The sequence below is a fragment of the Diplotaxodon limnothrissa genome, linkage group LG5, assembly GCF_057381915.1.
Source record: "Diplotaxodon limnothrissa isolate DT_005_m linkage group LG5, D_limnothrissa_male_GT1.1, whole genome shotgun sequence".
Classification (NCBI taxonomy): Eukaryota; Metazoa; Chordata; class Actinopteri; order Cichliformes; family Cichlidae; genus Diplotaxodon; species Diplotaxodon limnothrissa.
The window spans coordinates 36,985,846-37,006,525 of NC_140600.1; the positions used below are offsets into that span (position 1 = coordinate 36,985,846).

Here is a 20,680-nt window from a genome sequence, read left to right on the forward strand (position 1 = left end):
AATGTTTTCCATTTGTGAATAATCGGCCTCACTGAAGAATGCCGAATTTCTAATTGTTATAAGCCTTACCGGACTGATGGACAGTAACAATAAGATCATTGCTCAACACTTGCTCATGATCAGGAAATCAAATGCATGTGATTAGCAGCACTCGGCTTTAACTTACCCTCTAAGCAGTAATGGTGTTTTTGGTTTTTCACTCGCTGATTCTAAATGTTGGGTTAATGGTTGTTAAATAAATAAATAGTTGGTGTATGTCATGTTTGTGCGTAACTGATTTTAAGGCCCACTAGGGACCAGGCTACTTTCATTCTGATATATAAAGCCTTATAACTGAAGGAGAGCTTTCTCCTTACCAGGACTATATATATCCTTATCAGTCCTCATTAGCACTTCCTTCCAGATTAATCCATTAATATATACCGCATACTTAATACCAAGTGTTCTGTTATGCAAAATGTCCGCTTTGCTCTCCTTGAGTGCAATATGTTATTTGAGGCCGTCACCTTCAGTAGTGCCAGTGAAAGGCACAGTATGCTGACAATTACTGTGCAGTCCTAATGGTATGGATTTATTTTTTCTCTCTCTGATGCCATCAACACTTTTGTAGGGCTCAGTAATGAACCCAGAGCTGGCATTCGCTTTGTAAAAGTCTTTGCCGTTCAGCTAAACTATGAAATAAGCAGGGAGTCATTTCATTTCTTTTCTTTTTTTTAACCAAGAAGCTATATTTCTCATTGTGGACATGAAATTGGATTGAGCTCTTACTGCACAAAATAATCTCATTGTACTTTTCCAGAAGTGGCATAAAAAGTTGACATAGATTGAAAGAGGCGCTGTGCAGCGCTCAATCCTCCATTTCACACAGAAGCTCAGAGAAATCCTGTAATAAAGTTCCCATTTTTTACTGTAATTAATAGTGAAATTGTCTCCTCTGCCTCTCAGTCCTGACAGGCTTTCTGCGGGGAGTTAAATCTTCGTATCTCTGCAGTGAATGATGGTGTGTGTCACTTGTGCGACAGCTGTAACTCCCTCTGCCGTCTTGCTGAACGGTTTCGGTGGTCTTTTTAATCTGCTTGGCCTGTCGATGGCATTAGCAGGTGATTAAATGAATTAGCCTGACCCGGAGACATTAGCACTGGGCTGGAACTCGGGGTGTGAGGGATTGAGGGAGCTGTGGTGGTGATCGGGGAGGGCGCTGGCTCTTTCTGCACACACAGTTTATCATGACATAGAGGGGTTTGTACAACTTGCATGAATGCGTGCACACGTATAGAAAACACACAGACACGCGCTCTGTCAAACACAATGGGGTATTGTATGTGTGACACTACCACTACTGTGTCTCCACGCAGTACGTCCTGACACAGCACACGCCCTCTCGCTGCTAAATGTCATGTGAAGTTACTGACATGATTAGTGTATCAAAGTGGGCCAAGTGTGTGTTCTCACGGTGACAGTTACGTGATGTGAATGCTCCAGGGTTGGACAAATAAACAAGATAACGTGTTTGATAATCATTTGAGTCACTTTTTGATACAAGATAACTTTGTAACTTGGGTTATCTTCAGCCTGCCCTAATTTTGAATCATTGCAAACGGAGCACCTTTGCGATTCGTTGTGCTTTATTTTTGGAAACAGTCCAAAATTCCGATGGAAACTGCTGTGCGTTAATGTTTCCGTCCTTTGATGAAAGGCTTTGTTGTTGATGTTTTGCCGTCTGGTTGCGCGATTTGTGTCTTTTGACCTTTCTGGCTTTACATCTGCTCGTGACAGGCAGAGACAGATCAGAGCATTGCAGCACATCATGTACAGAAGCATCCACATTGAGAGAAAGCGGACACATGCATCGAGTGAGTTGCTGATTGACAGGGTCACGGCCGTTGTGGGCGGAGCCTTCTTATTTTGGCAACGGTGCTTTCAGGCTTAGAGGGCAGCTGTGAAACTTTATACCGTTTAATTGCCATCTGGTGAAGTAAGTGCTTGTTAAGGTGATCTATTCACTACTTGAAGAAAACTCTCATTGGAGTTACAAGAAGTGTATTTGTAATGCATTATGAGGGCATTTTATGATGATATTAGGCATTCACGATGGAATAAGTGACTGAATGTGAAGTCATTAAAAAGATAGTGGCTTCATTTGAGATATTATTAAAGTCTTTTATAAGCTGTTAAATAGAGAGGTGTGCATACTTGGCATATTAAAAAAACTTGTGTTTTCAGTGGGAAAAAAATGACCTCTATGCTGTTTTTAGTCAGCACTGATTCTACTTGAATACTGACACTGCTTTTGTAGTCAGCCAGCATCCATTTAAGCTGAACGCTTATCTCTGTTCATTGTGTTAAAAACTTTCTTCGTCAAAAACATTTTAATGAGCGGCTGAGTGGGACAAAAGGGTGATATGAGGGGGAAACGGCCTTTAGGTGTGGGACCACTGGGCTTCGTTTTCAACTTCAGACCTGTTTATTTATTCTATTTTTTTTTTGTGAGCAAATGTGCTTAAGGACACTGATGATGGTGCTCAGAGAAAAACATTCAAAATGAGTGACTGACTTGGAAATTCTAATAGATGAAATGTCATTTTGAAGCAGTGAATAGAAAATCGTGCCTACCTTGCATTGCCTCAGTGCATGGGGGATTAACTTTGTGTTCATTTGTGCTGCTCCTCATAAACCCTTTCTTACAGACTACACTGGGTGTATCTACGTGGGTGGAAGAGAAGGTCTTGCATTTTCTTACAATTAGAGGAAGTCTTCTAATTACAGATAAAATGCTCAGTCGGTTCCAGCTGGGCTCTGTGTTCAGTGCAAGTTTGTATTATCGTAAAAATGTCTGTCCTGGTCGATCATGGTGTCCAGTGAAAACAGCAAGTAGAGTTCAAGTCTGCAGTAACTGATTCCTGTGCAGATACCTCAGCAGCTGATGCATCAGTTCACAGCAACCCAACAAAGCTAATGTTTGTTTTATTATAAACATCTAAAAGCAGGGGTGGGTTACTTTGTGGAGAAAGTAGAGGCGTGTGCAGCATAAAAAGTCTTTAATCTTTCATAAAAGGTGTTTAACCCGTCACACACTTTTTAATACGAAGCATTTAGCGTGCATTAGCAGTAGCATAATCCAGGCTGTGTTGCAGACAAATGCTAGTCATTAGTAGGGATGGGTATCGTTTAGGTTTTATCCGATACCAGTACCAAACCGGTACTTTTGAAACGGTGCCGGTGCTCAAACTGGTGCTTAAAGAATGGAGAACACAAAATTGGTCCAAAAACCTCTCATGTTTAGCTGTTTTCCACTTTTTCTTTGGGCATTTTAGCCTTTTTGGCCAGGGTGAAGGGAGTATCTCCCATCAAACAAGAAGACAGCCGCATGTAACTACGACGGTGTTTGCTAGTTCACCTTACATGCATTAATGTAATAACTTGGTTAGCCTACTCAACGTAAATTACACACGAACAACGTTAAGCTACTCACGCAGAGAAGAACGGCTGCTGCTGCATCATCATCCGTCATCATTTCTGCTACACTGGCAGGGCTAGGGGCCAGGACGCTCCTCTTCGGGTTCTTGGGGGATGTTGCTAACTCCAGGTCCGATAACAGGCACCACACCCGCAGTAGATGTGCCCGGTGTGAGGTCTCGCAGCAAGCTATCAAATACGGCGCATTTCTCGGCTTTAAAAAAAGCCTTATGCGTCGCCAGGTGTTTCATCAGATTCGAGGTGTTACCTCCTTTGCACAGTATCAGCTTAAAGCACTTGTTGCAGGCTGCTGAGTTTGCATCTTTTGCTGTGAAGTACAGCCAGACTTTGACCGCTTCGCCTTGGGCGTTTTTAATCTGTAGCTCTGCTCTAAAAGCACGTACGTACCCGGGCCCGCCTACTATGCTTGCAAAGATAAAATGATTGGCTAGAATTCAAAGTGTATTACATCTCAAGGGAAAAAAAGCACCGAAAGAAAGCACCGAAATGTGCGCTGCTTTTCGGTCTGGTTACCACCGTTTATGTCAGAACCGGTGCCATAATGACACCGGATACCGGTACCCATCCCTAGTCATTAGCTGTATCAAACTGACACAATTGATTTAAAGAGCCTTTCTATCATTACCACCAAGGAAGTTCTGTGAGTCTGTCTGTCTCTTGGGATGCACACAGATATTCATCAGAGTTATATCAAAGACTTTGGAGTAGATGATAAGGATCTAGTTTGGGGAATTTTTTAAATTGAATTGTTTTTTTTATCTTTGCACTGACATTTCACGCCATATCTTCTCAAAAACAGCTTGATGTTCTCAAGGAAAAAAACATCACAAACCAATCTGGATATGTTGGATATAAGAGGTTTTTGCACAGTGTGGGCTTAGCAGAGTTATGCACTCATGCTCGCCTCTTGCACACAAATTCTCATTCTTGTGTGACAAAAATATAATTTTGTTAGTTTAAGATTGAAAAAACTTTCAGTCTCAATCTTGGATTGAATCATTTTTAGTCTATTTTGTTGCAGTCTTTATCACCAAATGGAAGAGTGTGAAGTGTGAGTTTGCTGTCGACCTTGAAATCAGTCGACCTTAAGTAGGGTTTTCTTGCGAAATAAAGTATATTCCTCTCTGCTGCTGACGAACACGATTCAAACATTATCCGGCATTATATGGAGACAAAAATCCTGCCAGCCATTTAAGAGGTTTAGATGAAATCCTGCCAATGGAGTATTATGTCCTGTACGGTGGTGTTACACACTCACGCTGCCATTATTTATATGTCTATAACCATTAGTGCCCATTCACCTTCATAATGATGATGGAAAGTCCTAAATGACCTCAGTTCAGCTGGTTTCTGGAGATGCTGGTGGCTTAAAGCTGATGTCAGTGCTGCTGCATACACACACACACACACACACACACACACACACACACACACACACACACACACACCAATGGATGAGGCCTTCGTTGGAAGCATTTATTCCTTGCTTAAGCATTTTAACACAATCCCAATAAATGAGCAAACTTACGAACACCCACTTTACCTGACCTGGATCATAGAGATGCGAGTGATCAGTGAAAGAAAGTACGTCTCCGTTTCTTTTTGAAGCTCGTCCTGCGCGAGCAGTAGTAAACAGCTTAAAGCTAGAAAAAACCCCAAACTTCATTTGTTAGGACATATTGCTTTTTGAGGCCCTGCCTTTGCCTTTCATGTTATACCTTTTCTTCTTAGACTTGAAACAGGAAAGTCAATTATGGGTTGAGACTAAAAGGTTAAATGGAAAGTCTACTTCAGAAGGATTTCCTGTCTATTACTTTATGAGGAAAGAGTGTGTTCCTAAAATCCAGGCTGCTTATGTTTTGTAGTGACCTCGCCTGCAGTTCTGTGACATTGCAATCACAGCAAAACAGGGCTTTTGTTGTAGCAGCTGCCAATTTATGAAGACAACAACCTAGCCTGAATAAATTCAGACTGTTTATTGCAAAACAGTTTGAAAAACTGTGTATAATTGCTCTGTTTTGGGAATTTGAAAAACCAGGTCAGACACCGAACGTGAAGCAGCTGCTGCTGCTAGTAAAGTGTTTGTGCTTCACGTTCGGTGTCTGTCCTGCTTTTTGCCTTAATTGTTATCAAATGTATGCTGTGTCTTTTTCGCAGAATGCGTGAGCGTAGTATAACGTTCGTATCTGCAGCCAGGGAGCCGATTGAGGTCAATCTGTGATTTGCAGCCTTGGCCCTGGGCGCCAGCTGTGATATCACCAGAGGCTTTACAGTCACCAGAACACCCTGTGTTTTACATATCTTCACATGGTTTGTCTTTGCCTCCTGTGAGGCCATCGTATCAGGTACAACTGTTTGCCTTGTCTGATATTTAGGTCCTGATGAAGCACCTTGTGGGCCAGACGGTCTCCCCTTAAGGCTGCGAATGATTTATTCTCTGCTATCAGAAACTGTTTAATAAACACCAATGACTATGCTGATGTCAATTTTACTCTTCAGCTGGTTTCATCTTACAAAAACAAGTCGGCGTATCAGCGTGTGGGCATCTTTAAGCTTTAGAGACTGAGTGAAATCATCCAGAGAAAATGCCTTTATATGCTCTGTGTCACTGCTCCCAGAATACAGCATGATAAAGAGCATGCTGTCAGCAGTCTTTCAGAAGCTGTCGACTTCAGAGATAAACTGTGCTTTTTATGGATTTTGATGTGCAAATTTCAAATGTAAAACAAGCTGATTGGCTACCATTTTTATTTCATGTCTTTTTACATGTTACACCATTCTCATCTGGTTATGGTCACTTTATATAATAATATTTCATCTTTATTCATTACGGAACAATTTAAAAATCAGAAAAAGGTCTAGAGAAGACTTTATTTGAAAGATTATATTAGACTACACGCCGGGGTTTTTCCACAGTTCACAGAAAAACTCAATGACCAGTGTGTTAGCATGCTAGGATGTTGTGACACGGAGGAACGTCGGTTTCGTCAGTTACCCAGAATATTATGACATCCACAAATGTTCATTTCACCACTTGCATATCAGCCTTTATATGTTTCCTAACCAAACTAATTTATTTATTTAATAATGTATGGTGCCAATAGAGGAAATGCAAAGGTTACAGATGTGTCACTGGTGCAACTTTGATGAGTCGCAGTACAATCAAACGCATATTGTGAAAGAAAAGTAAAAAGTTGAAGTGATTTACTACTACAAGGAATTACAGAGCAGAAATCAAAAGTTTAAATCTGACAATTAGGATTTACACGTCATATAGAGCCCGATCTGAAAATCACCACCCACTTATACTACTGCCATTTGTGTTTTCAAGGGTCAAAATGTATTTTAGTCATTTCTGGTTCCTGCCAAGAACTTTTTGATTTACTAACATATCATGAAAACCAGAGCCAAATGACAGTTTTAAGCATCATTTTCATTTTCAGGGACCCAAAATGAGCAAAATCCAATGACATTTATTTTGGCTGTAGACCAGTGCAACACCTTCATGAACAATGAGAGTGCTGCATGGTTTAAGCACTGACTTTTACCATCTAACAAGGGAAAAATTCACTCCTTCATTCCTCACATTTCCTGCTTTTGCATGTTATTAAATAGCATAGTGTGTTTTGTGCTGTATCCCTATATTCACCTTCTTTTTCCTCTTACCTCCAAACTGGTTGCAGTAGACGGCTATCCCTCTCAGTCATCCTCTTAGGGAGTTCTTCAATCCCTCTGTTGTCAAGTGCTGCTCATTGGTTCTTTACATTATAGTATAAAGTGTCTCGCATTGACTTTATACTGCACATGACAGCAGGGTCACAAACACAAGCAAGCGAAGCTTCTGTTGCAAGTTGTTCCACTTTGACATCAAAATAGCAGCAAGTCTGTACATTCTGTAGCCCAGAAACCAGTGCACAACCAGCACACTGCCATACTGGAGCCATAACTTGAGAAACATACAGAGGAGCTGGCAGACATTTTTCACAAGAGTTCCCCCAAAAGCTGCACCATATGGCTGCCTGAGAGGCAAATGAAAAAGTTCACATTTTGCTGCTTGTAAAGTTAATCACTGCTGATGCACAGTAACGTAAAAGGACAGCCTGGTTAAGCATGTGAACATTTTGATCAACTCAAAACTTCTGTCAGGGATTTTCCCTGGGATTGTGACAGCTGCACAGTTGGATTTTAGTCAGAAACTTTGATTGTGAGCCATATACGTGTTTATTCTGTGGCACAATCTGGACAAATCGGTTAAACTACATGTGAAGTAACATAAAGTTTAACATATCTCTCATCAACAGTTGGGTAGGTTTCTATCTTCCTGTCTTTTCTGTCACTTGGTGTGTGTCTGTGTGCGCGTGTAACATCATTACCTCTGCTCTGATTCCTCTAACTTGATCAACAGTAGCTCCTGGGTTTCATATTTCCTGCACTAATGCCATTGAGCATCAAAGACAGCTAAGGAAAACAGTGGACGCTCTGTGTTTGTCACACATCCCTTCTGAAGTTAATTCACTTTGGCTGCTGCCCACAACCCCCCCACCCTCACCTTCACTACAGAGTCCAATCCCCACTCTCCTACCTCCCTCGCTTCCCCCCCTTCCTGACACCATGACACCCCCCTCCTCCAATCCCTCTCTCAGCAGCAAGACATCTCCCCCCCTCCCCTCTTCCCAAACATCTCCCAGTGTCACAGTGGATCAGGTCAGGAGACAACTGAGGAAGCTTCGCCCCAGAAAGGCAGCAGGCCCAGACAAGGTGTGTCCTAGGATGCTAAAGGCGTGTGCTGCTGAACTTGGGGAGCCGCTACAACGAGTCTTCAACCTCAGTCTGCGACTGGGGAGAGTGCCCGCCCTATGGAAGACATCCTGCATCGTCCCGGTCCCCAAAAAGAACCGGCCCAATGAGCTGAATGACTTCCGACCGGTGGCACTGACGTCACATCTTATGAAGACTCTAGAGCGGCTCTTCCTCAACCTCCTCCGATCACAGGTACAACATGCCCAGGACCCACTACAGTTTGCATACAAGGCGGGTGTCGGAGTGGAGGATGCCATCCTGTACCTCCTACACAGAGCCCACTCACACCTGGATGGGGGAAAAGGCACGGTCAGGATCCTGTTTCTTGACTTTTCCAGTGCCTTTAATACCATCCGGCCCTGTATGCTTCAAGAAAAACTGAACAGGATGGAGGTGGACCCCTGCCTGGTGGCTTGGATCTCCGACTACCTCACCGACAGACCACAGTACGTCAGGCTGAAGGACATCACGTCTGACACAGTGGTCAGCAGCACAGGAGCACCACAGGGAACTGTGCTGTCCCCTCTTCTCTTCACCCTGTACACCTCTGACTTCTGCTACAACTCTGAATTATGCCACATTCAGAAGTTTGCAGACGACACGGCCATCATGGGGTGTATCTGGGATGATCAGGAAGAGGAGTACAGAAGTCTGGTGAGGAACTTTGTCGCATGGAGTCACACAAACCACCTGCAACTCAACACCTCAAAGACTAAGGAACTGGTTGTGGACTTCGGGAGGTCTAGAGCAGGTCCACTGCCGGTTCAGATAGAGGGGGAGGAGGTGGAGGTGGTCAACAAGTACAAGTACCTCGGGCTGTGGGTGGACAATAAACTGGACTGGTCATGCAACACAGAGTACCTGTATAAAAAAGCCCAAAGCCGACTGTACTTCCTCAGGAGGCTGAGGTCTTTTAACATCTGCAGGAAGCTCCTGAGGATGTTTTACCAGTCAGTGGTTGCTGGAGTACTTTTCTATGCTGTGGTGTGCTGGGGGAGCAGCACAGCAAAGAAGGACTCATCCAGGCTGGAGAAACTGATCAGGAAGGCTAGCTCTGTGGTCGGCATGAAGCTGGACACTCTGGTGACAGTGGCAGAGAAAAGGACATTAAAGAAACTGATGGACATTATGGACAATGCCAGGCATCCTCTGCACACGGCCATTAACAACCAGAAGAGTCTGTTCAGTGACAGGTTGCTTCTCCCAAAGACAAGAACTAACAGACTTAAAAACTCCTTTGTCCCACACGCCATCAGACTGTTTAACTCCTCTCTGGAGGGGAGAGGGAGGGGAAACAGGAGGACAAAGGAGGGGGGAACAACTAAGCTGTAGTGCCTCTTCACCTCACTGTACAATACCTTGTGCAATACTTTTGTAAATAGTCAACGGTGCAATAGACTCAATACTTGAAATGTGCAATTCACTTGTATTTTTATTTTTGTTCCTGTTTGTTCTGTTTGTCCCCTTCGTGTGTTTTGTTTATATTGTCTCTGTATTTGTATATGTGTGTGTGTGTATAACTCTGTAACTTCTGTCGGTGCTGTGCTTTTTTGGAAATCGAATTTCCCAGAGGAACCCACCCGAGGGATTAATAAAGTTCTATCTTATCTTATCTTATCTAAATCGCAGCGAAAGGGAGAGAGCATGGGGTCAGTTGGAGCTGAGACTAAATATCCACTCCCACAGAAACACTGCTGTCTGAACACCAATCAAAGAAAGTCAATTATTAGACAGTGGAAACCTGTTTGGAACTGTTGAAAGAAGAAATTAAAAGTTAAAGTAGATTAGATTTTTGCCCCCAGGTCCTAAAAAGAAAATAAATTGTCTACTGTAGAACATAAAAAGCAGAGACTTGCTCAGTGACCACAAACTGCCATGTTGTTTTGGGGTGGTTTTGCTAGCATTTTTCCAGGTGGTGTCCATCTTAGAGCAGTTTACCTTTTACCGGGTGTCGGTATTCTGAGCCGTAAAGGATATCCAGTTTGACAAAGCTGTTATAAAGTCTGACCTGTGTTCAGCAGCTGTGTGGGCTGGAGTGTTGCAAATGCTCTGCATGCCTTGCCAGGGCTTGCACTGCTGTCATTTTGTGCTGAATTGTTCTCGCTGACAAGGCTGTGAAGGTAGGCAGGGCCTTGACATAGCACAGAGGACCACTTTTAACTGATGGGTGCACAACACCTTGGTTTTGGAGGTGTTGATTTTTAGAGCTGTTTGCCTGTTTCCTGGAAAAGGTTTCATTTTCCTCCTGCAGACTGCAGACAAACTGTTCTCTTTAACAGAAAAGTGTATTTCAAATTCATATTTCAAATTTAATGAATTCTTAAAGTTAAATTTACGCCTTTGAGAAGCTGACAAGATGATGCTGCTTAGCATGCACAAATATGCATTAACCTGAGTGACACATGCATTTATCTACGCTAACAGATCCTGTTCCGGTCCGATACAGATACCTTAGCTCTAAATATTTGCAGATACGGAGCACTGATCCGTTACCAGTTTTAAACAAGAAGCACTCTGAGAGCACAAGTCTCCACCAAAAGAAATATATACTTATTCAGGAACACTGAACATGTATTCAAATTGCTGAATGAAATGCAAACAGGCAAATGCTACCAAAAACCCAACTTCGGTGGTGGAGGTGTTTGAGATGCTGTATTCCTCACTCTGAAGACAGGGTTGAGCTGTTCCTTCCTGTATAAGGAACTCAGGCTCGATTTAAATATTATTTACTTTCTAGATACAAAATGCAATATAGCAAATAAATGCATCCAGGTAGTGCTGGGCGATATGATGATATATATCGTATGGACGATAGAAAAGTGTCTATCGTGCCATTTGTCTTCTATCGTTTCTAACCCAAATTATATAAATTATTACATAAAATATATAATTAACCCTTTACAACCGGTCGGAGCAGGCACACTCCGTTTTACCTAACTATTTTTAAATCCTTGTAGAACTGGAACCACGTAAGGTAGCGCAATCATTTTTTTTTTGCATGTGAAACCGGAGGAGTTGTACTTACATCTAATGCCATTAGCCCTGAATGCCCTAGGTCACGGTTTCCTTCCACATATAGCTTTGCAAAAATTGCTTAAGAAGCACTTGCAGCAACTAAAAGAGAATATTCCAGAAACACGCTTTGCCTATGTTCAATAACACTTCCTACGTTGACATATACGTCAGCGCGAACTATCGCATGTCCGCCATTACCTGCCCGAAGCCGGAAGTGACGTCATTTTCGCGAAAGGGCCTTATAAGCCTATGTTGGTGTTTTTAAAAGTCATGTTTGACTTTATGCTTTTCTGTATGGTTTCTGGGATGCTTAGAACTCAAATTACACTGTTGGAAATAGTTTATTTTGATGCATTATAATATTTATTTTCATTTTTCCTGTATTATATAAAAATTAGTGTATCTCAAAAATAAAACTATGAAGACACTCAAAATAAATTTCTCGTGGTTGGAAATTATTTTGTGCAACCTTTTTGTATTTACAGTTTTGAGGGATAAGCCTCTTAAATTTTTCTAACTAGAAATATATGCAAAAAACAAACTATTTTCAATTTTTTTGTAGTTTATTGCACTACAATTTTTTGCAATTTATGTAGTTACTATGGACTTAATGCATACATATTATTAAAATTTCGGCTATAACGGTTGTATTGATATATGGAAACTTGAAATGCTCCCACAAATGGCACTACAGCATGTAAAAGCATAAAGATAAGCTCTGGCGGCCTTGGTTCTATGGTAGGTCTTAAAGGGTTAAATAGCCTGTGGCAAATATATTAGTGTTGTCTTATCACTGTACATGCTCTTAACTTTATGCAAGAGAAAATAAAGTATAAAAAATTATATTTTTCACAAAGAAATTCCATCTTGTGGTTTGCGACCTGGTGCTGCTGTACGTGCACCCGGATTTGCGACATACTTTACGGTAACTCAAAACAAAGACTGCACCCTCGGCACTTGCTGTTTACAGACTGCATACTTTCTAGATGACCACAGGTCAGGTGGTATATCGTGATACATATCATTATTGTGATATAAAATAATTCGTATCGTGATAAATATTTTTTCCATATCGCCCAGCACTACATCTAGGAATCTGTATGATACTGCAATACTGTACTCTCAGGCTAATAAAGCCCATTTTGATCTGGATGGGCTCATTCACTGTACCTCAGAGGAAACTTTAACATTGTAAAATCCAATATGTTGTAAAATAAAACGGCTTCATACATTTTTTTTTAAAGAGGTTTTAGGCCCAGTTTATTAATCGACATTTCCTTCATCTTCATTTGAAAACTCGTGGTTTTAGAGTTAAATCCCAAATCTCACACTCATTTCCCATGATTTGTGCATTAACTGGCCACTTTATTAGGTACATCTGTTGAAGTGCTTTCTAATGCAGATATTGAATCACCGTGCAGCACAGGCCAACACCTCAGTACGTTTAGAAACAGTAGAGACGAGCTGTTGGAGTTCAAGCCGAGCATCGGAACGGGGAAGAGAGGCAATTTAAGTGACTTTGGACGTGGCACGATTGCAGGTGCAATATCCACTTTCGCGGATGATCAGAAATCTTTTGCTCCTTTTGTAACCGAGCAGCAGTGTTGCGAGGGCGTGTGCGTGTGTGAGTTTATTATCTCATCAGCTCGTTCGCTAAAATCAGCCCCTATAAACCAGAAACGGGCGGCTGTCTCTCTGGCTGCAGTTCAGCTGTGCAAACTTTCATTTCGCCGATAAAATAGGACAGTAAAAACTTTAATGCTCTTTGCTAAATATATAAAGTATAATACGAGCAAAACAGTCAAGTCTGCAGGTCGTTTACACTTTCTACATATAAAAATAAAACTCATTCAGATGAAGTTGTGTAGGCGCGCTGCTGTGTGTGACATTGTTTATAACCCTTGTCTGTAACCTTCCACATCATCCAAGCGGTGTCCTTATTACCCAGCATGGTGCATTTCCTGTGTTAGCAGTGATAGGCCTCGGGATGAGCTTCACGGTGTGTTTCATGTCCTTACTTGAATGCATGGGCCTCCTTGAGGAGGAGCAGGAACAGATGCTTCTGACAGAACAAACAATATCACACAGTATTTATGCACCGAGTTGATACTATCACAGTACGGTGGGAGTAAGTAGTAGTCTGTCAGAGTATGCTCACAGGCAAAACATTAATAATTCTTCTAATGAAGTGTGTAGTTTTTTCATGTATTTGTGCATTGCATATCTGTGTAGCACTAATGTATACTTAACAGTATACAGACCATCTTAAAAACCAACAAGTGAAACTGAGACAGGAATTCTGCGTTCACTGTCAGTTTCCTAAACGACCTCTGGTGCAAGAACTGCCGACAGCTTCGATTTTAAATTCCTGCAGAATAATCTGAGACCCTGCAGCTAATCCTCCTGCATCGACCTTTGAGTGATGACACATTCTTTACTAAGTATTTACTATCACGGCCCGTTGTCTCCATCTCGTCGGTTTTGAGTGAGAAGCTGTGAGAACCCGCTCACATCTTTGTGCTGGAAACTCTTATGCACCTAAGAGTCAACGGTGTGTCAAGGTTTCGTTTCATTTGTGTGCTGTGATGACATTTTTGCACCGCTCACTTGGCTGCCACTTGAGAATGTTAACGGAAAACTTCTGTTGAGCCAAGCGGAGACAGACGCGCTGTGCTGGTAAGCTGGCGACTGAAAGTGATGCTGTAGGAAGTGATTGTGCTCCTTGCTTCCTGTCCGTGTTTTTAGCACTTTGGTGCTGCAGAGGAAATGTAGAACGAGGTTGGTGGAGGCTGAATACATAAAGCAGCGATTTGCATTGTGGAGCCTTTCATCAGTGGATGCAGCCAGACTGCACAGGTTTCACTGGTGAACAGCTGCGGGCACAGGGAAATGCTTATCAGTGGTTACGTGATGGTAAGTAACTGAAAAGAAGCCAGCATGTGTCATGCATCCAGCATGCAGATGTTGACGTTTCAAGCTATTTACTTAGTGTTGTTTGTTTTTGGTGTGCGTGTGTTTGTGTGACAAATGATCAACGATCGCGTGATAATCCTGCCGGACTTGATGAGAAGTTTTTCTGGCCGTGGCATTAAAACGTCCGTACATTGTTGTGAGTGCTGTTCAAAGGAAGTAGCCTGACAAAACTCAATCACTGCACTTTCCACTTACTGTTCCTGCATGTTTATTCTTTATTTACTCAGCTTAACTTTTTGCAGCTGCTGATCTTTATACAATGACCAAAGTAAGTTGTCTCCTCTTTAGGTTTCACCACACAGTTAGCTGTTTTTTCTGCATGTCCACAAAAATTACGAGAAACTGAAAAATGGGCTTTTGCTGATTCACTCACGGTGCTGCTGTCAATTGTCAGAGAGAAAAGGAGAGATGCATTTTATTCATGTTTACACAAATGCAGCGCTGACATGAAAAGTCCCCACGTCAACTCGCTGCTCCGGTGCTTTTTTTCTCTCTCATTGTGCTGGCGCTTGCTTGTAGTGTTCAGGAAGCGGTTTGCCTTGATGGAGGATGGTAGAAAAACCCGTTAACAGCTCACAAAGCAAGTGGATCACCAAGACTATGACCCATGCAGTTCAGTTAAACATTGAAACCGTGACCTCTCATTCTTGCTCTTGATTCTCTCTTAAGTGAAAATATGCAAGTTGGTGAAAGAAGTGAAGCGGTCATGAACAAAATATTGATTTCATATTTGTTCACAACAGACAAAAGAAAGTAGACTCAAACGGTGGTTCGGTGCCTTGTTAACTGGTAGCTTGTTCTGGGGTCTGTTTAACTAGGACACCAGAATGCAGCTCTGTGCACTTTGCTGTGGTGTGTCAGACCAGCACTTCTTTTAAATGTCAGTGTGTCCCAATAGACTCTGCAATGTAGAGCTTTTACAACTTTAAAGTCCAGAGTCGGCTTGAATAACAAGCATCAAACAACTTTCACGTTTTATTTACTGGTGTATTAAAGTGATAATAGTTTATAGCTGCCATTTTGTGGCTCAGCTTTTCCCTCCGTCTCTTCTTCCAGGTCGTTCACTGCCGCTGAAAGGATGATAACGATCGTGGGAGGAGGCCACGGCCGGAGGTGCAGCCCTCGCTAGAATCCTACTTCTCTTCCAGTTCACCCCTTTACCATCGCCCAGTGTTGCTGTCCACCCCACCCCAACCTGGCACCATGGCCAACCACCTGGAGCTGATCCAAGAGCTGCAGCAGCTGGACAAGGTGCCCAGTCTGGAGAGACTGCGGGCGGCCCAGAAGCGGCGCACCCAGCAGCTGAAGAGATGGGCTGTGTATGAGAAGGAGATGCAAAACAAGAAGCGAAAGGCCGACAAGAAGGGACGCATTGCTAACAGCCTCCAGCAATCAGAGCCCAAGAAACATGTGTCGTTTGCCGCCAGCGTGGCGCTCCTGGAGGCTTCGGCCAGGAATGATCCAGATGAAGGTAAGACCAGTACAGCATATTAATGATACGTGCAGATCAGAAAATAAAAGGGTGGCTTATTTATTTCTGCTTGCCTAATTACAACTAGTTTGGATTCATTACATCAAGTATCCTAAATATTTTGATTTAGCGATGAAATAAAGGTATTATTTATGGATGTGGGGCAGGGTGAGTAGAGCTGGGGTTATTTCTTTGTTGCTTGCGAGACGACAGGAGGATGAACAGGCTGCACAGAGGCCGGCGTTGCCCTTTTAATTTATTTGTTGAACTTTAGTATTCCTTGTTTCAAAAATAAATAGTTTAAATAAAGTTTTGCTCAACTGAGCTCAGACTTACCCTCGACACCGCGTTTGAATAATGACGCTAATTTCGGCCTCACCACACTACTTCCCCTGGATATCAAAATGCCAAGGTCAGGAAAACGATTAGCTTGGCCTGCCCACTTAAACCGCCAGTGGAAGTCACTCCATTCCAATTGAATTTGTTCTGCTAGGAGACTGTTTTATCATTGAGAAATAATGGAGTTGTCACACTGAGATGAAACTCTGCCAGTCTTTTAATTAAAATTTCTACGGATGGGGCCCCCCTATTTGGAGATAATAATTGTTTTCCTCCAGTACCGGCAGCCCCGTGTTGCTGTGGCTGTGCTAACAGTGTGTCGGCGATGCAGGGATGATAACAGGCTGCTATCGCTTAGATTTTGCGTCTAATTTAACGTCACTGTAACTTGAAATTGGATTGAAGTTTGTTTTATTTATTTGTTTTTTTTAATCGTCACAAATGCAGCCCACAGCAGTGCTACTGTATATTCTTTGCTCATGCAAGCTGTCTTCACAGATAGGACATCCCTCTCAAGGCTGATGTATTTTCACAATAATTTTTACAAGGCTGAAGCTACTCTGCTGTGCCTGTACACACACGTGGACTGTTCACTGGCACGTCTAAGCTCCAGCTGGAGTGTGAGACACTAGAAGTCTTGTGATGTCTACAGGGGTCTGCTGGATTTTATCACGGCGTGTAGCCGAAATTAAACTTTGGTGTAAGCAAAAGGAAGTTACTTAATTGGGTAAAACTGAAAAAGAAAATCTTTGATGTTTTTGTTGCTGGTTTCATTGTTGTGCGTGATGTGAGAAATGGTTTGAGCATCATTTCGGGGCTTTTATTGCAAACTGCTGCGCTGTGTGTATTTCCCAGAAGGTCTGCTGAGGCACTTAGACTGCACCAGGATGTTGGGGCTGATCGTGTGAGTCTTTAGATTGGTTTTGAGAAACCACACGAGGAAGCAAGGAACACACAATGTCTACTCATCAATATTGACAGGTCCCTTTCAGGGATGGTTTAACAGCAACAAACATTTGTCTGCTGTCACACACTTACTCGTGTCAGAACGAATGAGTATTTGTACACCACTGATAGATTTCTTTTTGAACTCTTCAGCTGTGTCCTCCATGTTAAGGATGCACACATACAAAAATTCCTGATCAATTTTTCAAGAGTAGAAAAAGGAGGTTTTTAATTTCAATACAGCTAGACGGGGGATACATTATTGCTTTGACTGTACACTGTGTCCCTTCTCCTTCTGATGCAGTTATCGATAAACTGACTAATTAATTGAGCGTTAATGCTTTGACTTGCAGGAGCTGCTATAATGTGACTCCTTGTGGTTGCAAATGGATTAGGATGAAGTTAGCAAAAGTGAAAAGACTTCATGTTCTTCTGTGACACAGTTGTGTCGTGACTGTGCTATACAACGAGCTACGATTACCACCTCTAAGCACAAATTTATTATCGGAGTCTGAAGACTGTTTAAAATTAATAAGAGGGCTTGCAGGTGGTTCAGGTGTACAAAAGCTCCACCATCATGACTGTCAGAATAACATGCCAGCAGAGAGAAAAGGAATTTTCCAAATTTAGTGTGCATGATTTTTGATGGTTCTCTGCTTTTGATTCCCTTTCCTTCTCCTTATGTCCTGCAGTACTTCCGTATAGAGATGTCTGCTATCACTACTGTCTAATGAGAGTGACCATGAAAGAGGCAGGGAGGATAAAAAAAAGGGAGACAGGATGTAGTGTTGCCCACACAGCTCCAGTGGCAGCTGGCTAGCTTAGGAGCTTGATAATCTCCTCTCTCATTCCCTCTGGTCCCCAAATGCTCGATCAGGCGTCATGAGTCCACACACTGTGCTGCTCCAGCACACAGCACCCTTTTTAAAGAAATTTCAAAAAGGCGTATGTATGTATGGTATGTATGGTATGAATGTATGAATGAATGAATGAATGAATGAATGGAAATCGAAAGTAGATGAAATGATGGGAAAAGGTTGAGGCATTTTTAGAAATCAGGACTGTTTATTGGACAGAAGTTAAACCCCTGGTCGGCCTAAAGAATGACTACAAAGGCGGCGCTAGCAGCAGCGAGTTGACGATGAGGCTGGGAACAAAAGTAGCCATCATCACCTCTTTTTCATGAACAGGACGGAAGGGAGAGAAGTAAATACAGAGAGACTAACTTTGACCCAGGAGTTGCTCTAACAGCCTCAAGGCCACAATAAGATGAGAGGCTGGGCTGAGTCATGTTTAATCCCTGATTGGTTGGAGTAGGCGAGCTGCTTCCTGCGATTCTTTGCCTGCTCTTTTTTTCTCTCCCTGTGGTTTGGGTCAGAGCTTCAGAGCGCGTTGGCTGGAGGCGGCCTGTGATTGTGTGAGGACATAACCAATATTATGTGTGATAACTCCTATGCATGCTTTATAAATGAAGTTTTTTGTGTATTTTCAAGCTTTATTATATTGACTGTTATTAAAATCTATGTAGATGCAGGTGTACAGGTGTTATGCTTGCATTTAAGTGTGTGTGTGTGTGTGTGTGTGTGTGTGTGTGTGTGTGTGCATCCGTGCGTATTCTTGTCATTATAACTTCCTGTCTGCTGAGAGAGGAAGCAGACTCACCAGACTGTGAGAGACACGGGACGGGTATGGTGAAACTGCAGAGGGTATATTGTACATTTATGTTTAAGAATGTTTGTGTGTGTGTGTGTGCGCGTGTGTGTATGCAAAAAGTTTTTGTGTGGTTGTGACAGAGAGAGAAGGAAGAATATTTGAGCTTACGTAAATGCAAATTTTGAGTGTCTGTCTCAAGATGTGTGAAAGCAGCAGTGAGTAGGAAAGTGCTGGATCCCGAGTGTGAGTCCATTTCTTCGCCCCGTGGTTCGCACCATCCTGAACCCACTGCCCTCTCATAGTGATGAAGGCTGATGGCTGTGAAATTACTGTGAAGCACTTTGGTGTCTTTTATGCGCGCCTCTTCGGCAACTGAGATGGATGGGATTTCTCTTCTCCAGAGAACTGCCGTCCTGCAGAGGAGCAGCTAGTGGGGTCAGAAGGAACTGTCAACAAAACTCAAAGACAGTCAGCGTGGTATGACCTGACATTTCCTCCTAAAACCGCTGGGTAATCTGATGAGATGGCCTGGGAGTCAACAGTATTAATGGAAAGAGGGGAAAAAAGTAAGAGTAGAACTGTAGAGGGGGGAAAAATGTCTGACTTAAAGCCTTTAAACACCGTCAGAAAGCAAAATCTGAGAAAACAATGGAGGCATTTGGAGAAAACCAACTATAATAAGCGAGAGTGTAAGTGGGTGAAAAGTAGTGTGAATGAACAGGACATTCAGTAACTGCTTTTCAGTATCTTGTGCCGTCTTTTTGTTTTCAATGTCTGTTTGTAAGAGCTGCTTTTTTGGAACCCCCCCCCCCCCGGATCATTCAAACAACATGCTGTCTGACTTTGTCTTTGGGGGTGGTTTACAGTCGTTCCCAGAAGCAACAGCTGAAGGCGGGTTGAAAAGCAGCCTGTCAAACACAGGGACAGAATTGTTGCCACCGATAGTTGTAAATCAAATAGGACAAAGACAGCTTAGGGCTTCAAACCCCTCCTTATCTTTTATCTGTGCTGCTGCTCAATCGCAGTACAAACTTTTAGATATTTTGGTGCAACATCTCCCTCACCAAGCTATCATACATGCCAAGAAGGAAGCTGTAAAACGGGTCTAAAAAGGGGAGGAAAGTCTTGTGAATGTGTAAAATGCACAAACATCTGTGGGGAGAAATAATCAACTTGTTCTACTTCTAAATTTGTGCCTCTTCTTCGCTCTATGAGAGGGCTTCGGCTTTTCTGATCATGTGAACGGCAGCAGTGACAGAAGCAGTGGTGTTCTCTTGAACCCAGGTTGTGTTTTGCAGCTTCTTTGCCTTTCCCACCCCTGAGCTCTATTTATTTATACACCCACTCACGTGGCAACACCCAGCACGCTAATTACCACTTATTCCCTACTGAAAATCATAACTTGTAACTCAGAGTTTGAAAAGCCACACTTAAAATCCACGTTCCATTTTTAGCGATGCGGCTTTTGCTCTTGGTTCACAACCTTTTTTTCTTCTTCTGCCATATCACCATAAAAACAAAGAGGAGGAATAAATGTGGATTTCGGGATAGAAAAATACTCCTGCAGGAGAATTCACATGTGGCTTTTCCCTCGTCTCTTTTCTCTTCGTATTTATTTGTTTGCAAATTAGGTCTCAGAGGAGCTTTTGTCTTCTTCTGCTGTCTTATTAGACTCATAAGGCCTTCCCCTCAGAGGCCTCGGCCAGGCTTAGCTGCTCCCAGGCATATGGCAGCAATAGAGTGCCATTAAAAAAAAAAAGAAGGCAGCACACACATAAATGCTTCACATCAGATGTCACCGCTTGTCAAGAGAAGAGTGACCTTTAACAGTAATATCTGTTCAGTCTCTTTCTATCACACTCCTCAGTTCACTGTTTCCAGCTTTCTCTCATTCTTTATTTTTTATCTATAGGAGGAACAAACTACACACTGGTTCATCTCTACATCTGGTTTCACACACCAACCAACTCTTTCTATCGGAGCACATAAGAAATTGAAGAGCCCAGA

The 20,680-nt window shown here is 42.5% G+C and overlaps 1 protein-coding gene across 1 annotated transcript in view; it reads left to right on the top strand.

The window, feature by feature from the left end:
• The window catches only part of ppp1r16b (protein phosphatase 1, regulatory subunit 16B), a 100,244-nt gene that overhangs the window by 18,907 nt on the left and 60,657 nt on the right, over positions 1-20,680 (top strand). Inside the window, exon 2 of the mRNA XM_085354690.1 lies at positions 15,322-15,736. Coding sequence (XP_085210816.1) covers positions 15,469-15,736 — 268 coding nt within the window. The 5' untranslated portion in view covers positions 15,322-15,468. The remainder of the gene's footprint in view (positions 1-15,321; positions 15,737-20,680) is intronic.